This window comes from Rattus rattus, chromosome 8, assembly GCF_011064425.1.
Source record: "Rattus rattus isolate New Zealand chromosome 8, Rrattus_CSIRO_v1, whole genome shotgun sequence".
NCBI classification, from domain to species: Eukaryota; Metazoa; Chordata; class Mammalia; order Rodentia; family Muridae; genus Rattus; species Rattus rattus.
The window spans coordinates 10,181,030-10,193,258 of NC_046161.1; the positions used below are offsets into that span (position 1 = coordinate 10,181,030).

The window sequence follows — 12,229 nt, forward strand, 5'->3', positions numbered from 1 at the left end:
CTAATCAGCTGGTGGACTCCAGGTTCAGTGAGAGACCCTGTCTCAGAAAAACAAGGTGGAGTTCAACAGAGGAAGACAGCTGGCTCAACCTCTGGCCTCCGTGCATACACACCCACAAACATAGAGAGAAGAAATGAGCACAGTACGTAACTCAGTAGGAGCGGCCTCTCCTAACATTAGCTAGGTTTACTCTCCAGCCTCACAAAGGAAAAGGAAGGAAACGGGAAAGTCGCAGACAGCCCCAAACCTCAGTCCAAGCGCTCAGGCGCCTCTCCACACATCTCTCAGAAGCAGTGAGCTGTCAGCAGGGCTTTATTGAGCATCTGCAAGGTACACAGCACTGTACACAGTTATGGTCAACATGGTTTGCCTCGGCCTCTGTAAAGGTGTCCTTCGTCTTCCTGATCGTATATCCTCAGTGTGCTGCTTGCCATGATACACCACAGCAGGGATGGTATCGTACGTTTTCCCCATCATACTGGGGACTCCTTATAGATGGAGGATTTTCCACCTCTGCAAGCTTGACACACATCTGCCGGACAGATGGATGTATGAAGAACAGAGGATGCTTCCTTTGGGTTCCTTTCGTTCCCTAGTTTGCATTAGGAGGGAAGGCACTAAGGGAGGGGGATGTGCCTGAGAAAATGGCTGACACAGGCTAGGAAAACAGCTCCATGAATGACAGAGTTGGCCAACTTCCCCAAGGGCCTGAGAACAGAATGAAGCCACAGCAAAATCTCCAAGCTAAAGACAGGGTTCAGCTTCCTAAACCCCCACGTCAGAGGTCTAAGTAGCCTTCTGGGAATAGGCCATCAGCCCAGAGATCTGGTAGGACTTTAAAAATAAATACGGCTAGTTCCAGTAAACCAGAAACCTGCCGACAAGAAACTCCAGAATGAAGGGTCTCGGCCTCCAACCTGAAGGATATATTTTTGTTTTATTATTATGTCCCATATTCTAAAAAAAGCCACAGAAAAATAAATAACCAGACATTGGAATATGGCAGCAGGGGGGAGGGGGAGAGGGGGGTGGGGGTGGGTATTTCCAAGTGGTTCCTTATAAGGGATTGGGCACTATGGGTGTCCTCCTAGGGCCTCTCAGAATGCAAATATTCACTGAAAGGGAAAGGGGGCTTCATTGAGACGCAGTCAGCACAATGTCTTCTGTGAATACCTGGCCTTTTGTTAACCATGCTATGCCCAGTTGATGAGACAGAGCCTGGAGTCTTTGATAGGTGATCAAATCCTACTTACAGCAGGGAGGCCCACCCCTGTGTGATAGGGTGTTGTGGCCCACCATGACCTCCTTCCAGCCAGCCCTGCAAACAAGGTCAAATACAAACAAGGCCTTGTGACTCTGGGTCCTAAACAAATGAGGGTTTGGCCTCTGGAAACTTCTGAGGATGCCCGTTTGGACTCGCCAGTGCCAAGGTAAGCCCTCACCTTCCCATTGACATAGAAAACTCATGGCAAATACTGCTGTGCGTCTTGATAAACCGTGTGTATCTACCTGAGCACGGGCCAGTCTGCTGTCCAGATTCCTAGTCACGGCTGCATGGAAGCTTACAGGCTGCTGGTCCCCTCTGGTGCTAGTCAGAGCTTCTTCTGCAAAGTTTAATTCTGGCTACATTCACATTCTCCTGTGCCAGCTCCCTGGGAACAGCTGAGGTATGGCCCCCTCTGTGTTTCCTTTCTAGACTCCAAGTCTTTACAACTAATTTCCAGACAGCCATGGGCCATGCCCCCCAAGTTAAGTGCACACTTGGCCCTTTTCTCCTTGAAACGCTAAGAGAAAAAAAAAACTAGACAATTCATTCTCTCTGTGGGAATGTTTGGTTCCCACAAAGCAAGTTTGGCTCCTTTTGTTACAATTTCTAGTGCAAAATTTAAAGTAGCAAGGGATTGATCAAAACTGGAAATAAGCTCCCAAATTTAACTTGCATTAATGAAGCACTGATTTTTTTTAGCCTCAAACACACTATAAAAATAATGTTCTAAAAGATGATAATTCTTAAATATGTACATACATATACGTCTACCCAAGAGGACCAGAATATGTTTCGCTTTTTCTATTACCTAGAAAGTTATAACAAATAATTGTTTTCAGGAGAAAAGTCAGACCGATTTATGGTGTTGAATACTCGCTTGATGGATCAGGTGCTGTGAAATAGGAAGCTCTAGTAGATTAACATGCAGATCGTTGTTTTAATGTCGTCAGCCAGTGATGTAATAGGACCGGTGGACACGTAACACCTGCTTCATGCTGCCTCCTCTACACCTGGAGGGACCAGGTCTGCTCCGCCTGGGGCTGGATCCAAATTTTATTCCGTTTGGCATAAAATGCTTATCGGGACCCAGCAAAATTCGACTTTGGGAGAAAATGAAAGTCAAACAAGCCCTGGAGGCCTAGGTGAAGGTCTGAGCTACAGCAGATGCTACCCCCAGAAGAGGTGAGGGGATTTCAACAGAGCAGTCGCTGGCCCATTCCCGGGTGGGAGTGGAAGAGATAGAGGTGCAGAGACTTTAGACAACGCTATTCAGATCTAGTTTGCCTTAAATCTCCAAGAGCAATGGGAGGCATAAAATACCATTTCTCACAGCATTTAATGTCATCCTCCTTATTATTAATCTTCATAATAAGCCTGGGTCATGCCAGGTGTTTCTTCCCTCTGAGTCAGAGCGCAGTGCTAACGTCACCAGACTCATGGACGTGGACCTGTGTCCTTGCAGGTAGTACACCGGAGCAGGACATCAAACCCATCCTGAACATTTCTCTTAGATCAAGTCTAAAGCCATACTCTTTTTGCAGAAAAACACCCACCCACCAGGCGAACATAACACAGTAGCTGACAAGGAACAGAAACTTGCTGTTTTAAAAAAAAAAAATAAATCAAAATTCACCACAATGGATGTTACTAGGTTTTTGAGCTCTATAACTCCCCAGAACTGTCTAAAGTAACCCTGCAGCCAATCCGCTTGAAGACACTAAAAACAATCTGAAACAGGCCACCCATGGTGCCAAAAGCAGTGTCAAAGAGGAGCGAGAGGGCGCCACCCAGGCCCAAAGCAATGTCCTTGCACACGATGGGAATGGCCCCCACGGTATACACAGGGAACGTGGCTACATCCACAAGGACGCGGAGAGGGATGCTCAGAGCTCGACAGACAGCCTTCAGCACACAGCAGAGGATCCGGAGAAAGGCCCTGATGACCTTGGCCACGACCTTGAGCACTTTCCAGGGGATGCTCACCAACTCGTGTCCAATGGCCACGAGGTATGAGACGACAGCTTCGCCCAGTCCGTATAGGCTACTCGCAACACCGTTTATCACCTGCTTGGCAACAAACCAAAGAAGATGGGCTACGTTCCTTAAGACCGCTGTGATGAGGTAATAAATTAACTGGAAAAGCTTAATGAATGGGGTAGCGAGGAATCCCAGGACTTTCCCCAGAAAACTGCCCCCTCCCTCCGGTGGTGCTTCTGGGGACAGCAGGGCAGACCTCTGGCTTCGGGTGCTGGCCAGGGGACTCATGTTCTCTTGAGACTGCAGAGACCGCTCCTCATCTTGGACTTGGTTGACCACTTCCAGAATCTTCTTCATCTTCTCTGTGTCTTGCTCCGTCTCGCCACAGTTGTCCTGGAACAGCTGAGGCTTATGCGGAAGTAGCTTCTCAAGGTCCCTCACCATCACATCTTCTATGACATCATTGTCCTGGGTGTGCTTGATGAAGCCCATGGCCCAGCCTCCTCCGGGGACAGCACAGCAGGCTGCCAGCCAGACGAATTCAGGGACAGTCACTTTGCCCTTAACTTTGTGGTCGGAGGGAACGGCGCCCGTGAGGAGGTACAGGTCTTTGCCGTCGCCGCACTGTGGGATCAAGGCTCGGTCCATAAGGCTGTTGAGATTCACGTGCCATCGTTCCCGGAAAGACCGGGTCATCGGAACCGAATTTGTGAGTGGGAATGCGGACATCTGGAGGTCACTGTTAAGGGGAAATGGGTACAGCTGTCCGACTTCATAGTCCGAGTCAAGGTAGTCTGCACTCAAGGCTTGCTTGCTTCCCAGGTTGTTCACGGAGGAGACAGCGTCAGCCTCTTCAATTACTTCCTCAAGGTTGCTGTCAGGGTCATCGATCTGAAAGACAAAAGCAGAGTTGAGAGCCATTCGGGCTCACAGCAGAGGGAGGAGCACAGGAACCACCAGCCAAAGCTCCAGGGACATCCTACCCTTCCCTTCCACCATGCCTCACCCTTCGGGTTCTCAAGAGACGTGTGTATGTGTCACACACACACACACACACGCACGCACGCCATTCTAGTATCATCAATGCTAGTATTTGAAGGTATCCTCAAATAGGATACACCCTGCTTCATGTTCTATGCCTGCCCCACCTCATACAGGCATGATGACTCCTCTTAGTCTGTGTATGTATATACATGTAGGTACATGTGGAGGTATGTGCATACAGGCACATGCATGCATGTGACATCAGAGGATAACCTGAGAGCCACTCACCTTTAAAAACACCTATTAACTAACAAAGAATTAAGTTTCATTATGGCATTTTTCTCAAACAAAATTTGGTTTTGTCGTTCCTCTTTCAGGCCTTGGTTTTGTTTGTTTGTTTTAAATTTAAACAGAAATTTAATTACATGCTACGTATTTGTGAGGAGTTTTGTGCACTGTGCACAGATGCACACAAATGCCAACAGAGGGCACCAGCTCTCCTGGAGCTGTACTCACAGGAGGCCATGTGCCGGTTATGGAGCTGTACTCACAGGAGGCCATGTGCCGGTTATGGAGCTGTACTCACAGGAGGCCATGTGCCGGTTATGGAGCTGTACTCACAGGAGGCCATGTGCCGGTTATGGAGCTGTACTCACAGGAGGCCATGTGCCGGTTATGGAGCTGTACTCACAGGAGGCCATGTGCCGGTTATGGGACTGGAAACAGAACTTGGCTCCTCTGGAAGAGCCATCCGTCCAGCGTGCCAACCATGTTTATTGAGACAGAGTTTCTCGCTTACCTGGGGTTCACTAACTAGGCTGACTGGCCATCAAACCTCAGGTACCTCCTTGCACTGGCATTACAAGACCAAGCCACCGCATCTGGCCTCTTTAATGTGGTTTTGGGGGATGGCGATTGTGACCTCAGGCTCACTCTGAGAGCACTTCACTGGCTGATACATCCTCCAGGCCTAAGCTTTCTTTTTCTCAGTTGCTAAGACTGAGCCCAAAAGACCAAGCATGGGCCCTTCCAACTCTGATTCTGTGATAATCTTTTAAAATTTCTCTTTTAGATTAACTGATGTTTGAATTAATCTCTCCATGGTGCTTACTATAATTAACAAGCCACATGTAAATTATCATATATAGATGTATCTTTTTCTTCTTTCTATAAAGGTACTTTTGTAGTTCAACAGTGTAATATATACATACATAGATGTGCACACACATATAGATATAGATAGATGATAGGTAGAGGTAGGTAGACAGACAGACAGATGTTAGTCACTTTGCTAATCCAAAGGCATAAGAACTCTGAGTTAAAGACTATGTTTTCCTTTCCCAAAATAGACAGTAAATTCCTTGGTCCCAGTGACTGTAGTTTTGCTGGAGGATCCAGCTTAAGGCCTGCGGGCTTTCTGTTCACTTTTAGGCCCAGAGAAGATCTAGTGACAGTGTTTGTAACAAGGGCTTGAACAAAAATCTAAACTGTGAAGTAAATGATAAAGCCACTTGCAATTCTGCGGAGGGTGTGATTTAGAAAAGCAAAGGCAAGATCCAGAATTAAATGGTTGGGGCTAGAAAGATGGCTAGGTGGTTAGCGCCAGCTTCTTTTGCACAGACTCAGTTCCCAACACCCACTTATTAGCTTGTGTCCATCTGTAACTCCACTTCCAGGGGGATCTGATGCCTTTTTCTGCTGTCTGATTGCAGCAGGCTCACACATGGTGCAAACAGAAGCATGCAGGCAAACACTAAGACGCACAAAATAAAATAAATAAAAAGTTTAAATGATCATAATTTGCTTAAAAGCCCCAAACTATCTCCTCTTAAAAACACCCAAAACATTTTAAAAGGACGCCTGTGCGATCAACACTGGTTGATTGATTCCTGGATTGCTGATATTTCCTTCTATTTTTGGTCCCTGTACTCACAAATCAATTCAAATCTCTTCTTGCTAACTGACTCCCTGATACTGGAGCTAACTCCCCATACCACCCTTCAAACCTCCAGTAAAGCCAAGGTCATAGGGCTTTGACCAGCCTAGGGCAGGCTGACTATGAGTTTGCCTGGTTCTGCTGCAGCCTTTCCTAGGGTAAATACAGAGCAAGTAAGGGTGGGGACCCAGCAGGCTGGCATGAAGCAGATGCCTACTGGAGCCTCCCACAGTTCCCTCTGTAGGCTGACCCCGCCATGTCACTCCGTCCTCCCTAGCCTAAGAAACAATGTGTCTAGCCATGTCACTCCATCCTCCCTAGCCTAAGAAACAATGTGTCTAGCCATGTCACCCCATCCTCCCTAGCCTAAGAAACAATGTGTCTAGCCTAAGAAACAATGTGTCTAGCCATGTCACTCCGTCCTCCCTAGCCTAAGAAACAATGTGTCTAGCCATGTCACCCCATCCTCCCTAGCCTAAGAAACAATGTGTCTAGCCATGTCACCCCATCCTCCCTAGCCTAAGAAACAATGTGTCTAGCCATGTCACTCCGTCCTCCCTAGCCTAAGAAACAATGTGTCTAGCCATGTCACTCCGTCCTCCCTAGCCTAAGAAACAATGTGTCTAGCCATGTCACCCCACCCTCCCTAGCCTAAGAAACAATGTGTCTAGCCATGTCACTCCGTCCTCCCTAGCCTAAGAAACAATGTGTCTAGCCATGTCATGTCACTCCGTCCTCCCTAGCCTAAGAAACAATGTGTCTAGCCATGTCACTCCTCCTCCCTAGCCTAAGAAACAATGTGGCTAGATGCTCCCCCAAACCCCATCGTAGGAAAAAGATAAGAAGCTCATTCATTTTGCAAGTCTTTTGTCTCCACTTTCTTACAGCTGAAAGATATACCCCAGGAAACAGTAGCTTCGCTGCTGGAGGGGGAGATGAGGACACAGCAGAGTCAGGATCTCTGGGTCATCAATAATGCTTTAAGATGCTGCCTTTGTATTCATTCACTAGAGTAGTTCGTCTGCACTGAGGCAGCTTAGCTCTTCCAGGGGAAGACTGCAGATGACTTCTGGTCACTCTGTTGGCAGAGCTCAGACACCATACTGAAGTGTCTTCAACGCCAAGGGCCACGGAGGGATAGACTGCAGGCCTAAGACATGACCAGAGAAACGGGGTTCTTAGATGATGAAGGAGATAAAGGGTAAGGAGAGGGGAGAGGAGGAGGAAGAGTGAGAGTCCGAGGACATAAACATCCTGGTACTGGGGAGAAACTAGGGCTGGACTGACACACGGCAAACTGCAGGCTAGCCTTGCTGCCGCCAGCCACAGGGCTCCACGCAGGACACTGAGTGGGGTGCCTCTGCATGTGTTCTGACCACATGGGACTCGCTGGGCCTCACAATTCTGGGATCTTTGCTGAGCCTGACAGTTTAGCTTTTCTTGGGGTTCCGTGTGTTTGATCCTTCCAAGGACTAAAGCTTTATGTCAGGAAGAAGCATGAGGCTTTGCCAATGAAGGATACTAGAGCCTGAGAAAGGAATCCTGGTTGCACAGCTTATCTAAGGCTCCCTGGTTACGTGGGGGTCCCTTCCTGCTTCTTGCTTCTTCCCACTGAGTTCAGGACTATGAGGGGACTGACTTGGTGGGTTTGAACTGAAGGTTTGCTATCTGTGCTTCCTGGGTAGGTGGGGAGCAGACCATGTGGGATAGCCATGAGGGCTGCTGTGTCAGCACTTCATCTAGCTGTTTCTTTTTGTTCTGTACACCAGCGGAGGTGACACAGAACACCGAGCAGCCATGCGAAGCAAACTTTCTGAACGAAAATCACAAAATCAGTGCCAACAAGCCTCCTCCACCCCCACACCGCATGGTGGAGTTAAACAGGAAAGGGTCCTAAGTTACCAAGGTAACCTCGGTCACAGGATCTCACCTTCCGAGACCTGTTTCCAATGGACAGAGCTTCACGTCTCCTCCAGTAATGACAGATTTGATGGAATGATAAAGGAATGGACACTCAAGGCAAGTTGAAATGGACCCACAGAGGTCTAGGAACTGTGGCAAACCCTGGAGCTGCTGGGATAGAAATGGTTCCAAAGAGACGGAGGTATCTCTGTGCTCTGTGTTTCAGAGTCACTAGACCCTAGGTGTATGTGATTTCGTGGGCCATGCCTGACCTGTCCCACCAAGGTACGGTACATAACTCATATGGCGGCTTCTTCCAGTTCCCGGGGCTTGTCCTTCATGACCAGAACTTGCACAGAGGTCATACATGGCCTCCCTAGCCACCTGCCACCTCACTAACATTCAGCAGCATTTCAACAGTCATCCCATATGGTTTGAATGTGATCTGTCCCCACAGGTCATGTGACTGAACACTCAGTCCAAACAGCCGGTCTCGCTGTTTGGGAAGGTTATGGAACCTTTAGGAAGTAAAGCCTCAGTGGAAGAAGTGGGTCACTAGGGGTGGACCATGCGATTTTATAGCCCTCCTCCACTCCTGTCCCATTTCTGCACCCTGATTGGCTCAGATGTTGTGAGGAAATTGCCACACCACAGCATGTGCCTCACTTTCTCCAACATGATGAACTGTACCTTCAAGCCACAACTAAAATAGATCTGCCTGTCATTTGCATTCAGTGATGAGAAAAGCAGCTAAGACTCATACTTTCCTACTTAAAAATTGAAGCGACAAGTCTGTCCCGGTGATCTTTTTGTGCTCTGGGTCAAGAGTGTCACTGTATTATATAGTTTGTATTATGCTAACTTCTGTGCATGCACAGAGTTGAGTGCAGACTGCATCATGCACGCCCTCTCTCACTTTCTGATTGGCTCAATAAAAAGTGGGTAGCCTATAGAAGAGGAGAAGAGAAAAGACTGGATTTCAGCAGAGACGGAAACTCTGGGAAAGAGTCCCATGTGGAAGATTTCACTAGCCAGATGTGGAAGAGGAAGCTGGCTGGGGTGAAAGCGAGAGGGAAGTAATAACCCATGAAGTAGAACATAGATTAATATGTGTGTGCTGATTTAAGTCATAAGAGCTAGTTGGGAACGAGAGTAAGCTAGGCCTGAAGCTATAATAAATTAATAAATACAAGCCTCAGAGTCTTTATTCAGGGCTGGGGCAGGCATAGAAAGTCCATAACAGTTACACAAATCCAGTGTACTCCCTTTTCATACCAATCCCCATTACGACAGGCTATACATAATTACGGCTATAAAAGGGCTGTCCGTGAGGCCAGTGCCCACCTCTGTCCTACCAGCAGTCGGCGATGGAAGACAGCTGAACACTGCCTTTCCCTCCTGCAGGGGCCAGGTAAGTGCTCACCATTGTGGGCCTGATTTGTCTGACCATGACTTCAGAACAATACACTAGTACATTCAAATTAGTGGGGATCTACAAGTCAGAAAAGAACTAGAGAAATCTCCCGAGATCTATCTAATCCAGTATTAAACTGTCGGCAAGAGGACAGGGGGCAAAAACCATCACAAAACGGCAAAGAGCCTGTTCTTTCAAAGGCTTGGAGGTCTTCATGGCTGTCCAGATCCCTTCCTTCCTGGCCTGGTCTCTTTTCCGCATTTTACACCTTACTCTCTCCCCCTGACACGGACAGAACTAGATGTTCCATTACAGTGAGACATTCTTCCTAGAATTTATTTCGCCCCTACCTTCTAATGCCTTTTTACCTCATGGGAGTTTGAACACACTTATTTAAAAGTTCCCCTAAAGATGGTCTGCTTCTTCCGATTGCTTTGGTTCATTTATCTCCTTATTAATCGTACGTGTGTGGGGGTGGAATGGGGGTCCTCATCTTATAGGCTGGGCACTTTACACTGTGCCCTCTCTGCAGCTGGCTTCTGCTAATTGGCTTTCGGGTGGTGGGTATGTCTGCCCAAGCCCTGCAGGGTCCGCTGGGGAATGGGGTCCTTCTAGGGCCCAGTGGGCTGTGTGGCGAGCAGTGGAACCAACACTAGTTGCCTTAGCCAGGACCCTACACACGTCTGTGACTCTGGACTAGCTTCACAATGGTTTCCTCAGTTCAGGGCTTCTCATGGAGAAGGGAGGACAGAGCTGAGGAGGACGAGGGCTAGTTCTAAGCATCTCCACAGGGGCCTAGGCAATTCCTCACAGCCTGGCCCTGCAAGCCTGGGCGTCTTGCTGGACTTCCCGGCTGCCCCCAGTGAGCCCTGTTGTGCTTTCATGCCACAGGCAGGAAGGTGGCCTTTATGTCCTGTCCCTGGGCTTGTCAATGCCCAGTCCCTGTGGTCCCGCAGGCTCCCTATAGATCCTTTTCACTGTTTCTTAAAGTAGTTTCCATACCTAAGAATTTCATTCCCTTTTTGCTCAAATATGAATTTAACATTTTTAGATTACACATATGTAGTGACAGTCAGAGAACTCCCATGCTATGGCCCTTGACCAGTGCTTGGGTCTAAACAGCATCTCTGCCACAGACCTTTGACCCTTTCTGATTTGCTGGACACGGATCATCCCCAAATGTGTGTGAGCCAGGTGACTGGGTGCACGCCTAGCACAGGGAGGCAGATGCCCATAGGTCTCTGAGTTCAAGGGTAGTGTGGTCTACACAATGAGTTCCTGGATGGCAAGAGTTGCATAGAGAGACCCTGTCATTAAAGGATGAAAAGAACTTTCTACTCGCTTGGCTTAAATCTCCCAGGAGTTTTAGTTCCTTGGGAGGCTGGAATGCGTATGTTTCAGCCCCTGCAGTGAAGGTGCCGAGAGGTTTACAGGAACCCCACCTGTTCTAATTTGCTTTCTGTGGCCGTCACAAACACCATGGTCTAAAGTAACTTAGGGGAAGAAAAGGCTTATTTCACCTAACACTGCCAAATCACAGACTGTCATGGATGAAAGCCAGGGCAGAAATTTAAGGCAGGAACCTGAGGCAGAAGCAAGGGAGGACGGCCATTTGCTAGTTTGAGCTCTGGTTGGCTCAGCTGGTTTCCATAGGTAGCCTAGGAATGGGGCTGCCCACAGTGGGCCTGGCCCTCCTATATCAATCAAGACAACCCCCCAAAGCCAACCTGTGTAGGCAGTCCCTCAAGTAAGGCTTCTCTTAGCTGACTGTAGGCCCAGGTCAAGTGATAACCAAGGCCAAAAAGGTCACCATCACCAACACAGGGGTTTGGGGACTCCAAGACCGTCACCAAGTCACATGGGGCAGCTTTTGGAATACAGGGTTCTTATTGAAAATGAAAAATGGTTAAGAGCGGGTGACTCAAACATTAATATACTCTCTGGCCTGCTGTCACCTGAAGGGCAGATGTATTTTCCACGCCCTAGAGACGCATTTAATGATCTGCTTACTGCAACTGCAGTAAATTAACGACAACGCAGGTCCCTGAAGACAACATGATACCTATGACAGAAGAAGCAATTTCAGGTTAGTATAGTCTCCAGGTTACACCCACCCCGGCAGCCCTGGATTTGCTGGTTCCCAGGGGCATCTCTGTAGAGAGAACACACAGAACCTCGCTGGCCAATCTGCCTCCCAGCTGACCCCGTCCCTCTGGACCGCTGATGTAATTTGATGCAGTGCCTGTATTTAATGGAATGTTTTTCCCTAAGATCAACATGTTAAATAGGCTTTAGAAGTTGTCTCCATTTTACTAGTCTCCAGCCTCACAAATAACCTTATAATAAATTCCTTTTCAAACTTAGTACCAAGAGAAAAGAGTGTCTCTCAAGAAGCTTATGTGTTTCCTTAACAGATACTTAAACCCATGGTTTTTCAACCCGTGGCATATCTTTTGTGTTTGTTTCAGAATTAAATAGCATGCCAAATTTGTGATTATATTCACGTTAGAAAAGTGAAGGATTGCTACTTTAAAAAGATTATGACAATATTTGCCCATTAAACAACACTGATTGGCGCTGTGTCACATTTGACCTACTGTAGAAGGAATACTGGGATGGAATAATAGTGACAGCCACGACTGACTGACCTATAAGACTATTATTCTAATAATAATAAGACTATTACTCTAGGCCTATTTTAAGAGCTCTGCATGTAGTGAGTCAGTGAGTCCCTCATCTAAACTCAGCA

The 12,229-nt window shown here is 47.7% G+C and overlaps 1 protein-coding gene across 1 annotated transcript in view; it reads right to left on the reverse strand.

Moving 5' to 3' along the window:
* Positions 1-294: 294 nt before the first annotated feature.
* Endod1 (endonuclease domain containing 1) overlaps positions 295-12,229 on the reverse strand; it is a 30,144-nt gene continuing 18,209 nt past the window's right edge. The window contains exon 2 of the mRNA XM_032909754.1: positions 295-4,135. Coding sequence (XP_032765645.1) covers positions 2,930-4,135 — 1,206 coding nt within the window. The 3' untranslated portion in view covers positions 295-2,929. The remainder of the gene's footprint in view (positions 4,136-12,229) is intronic.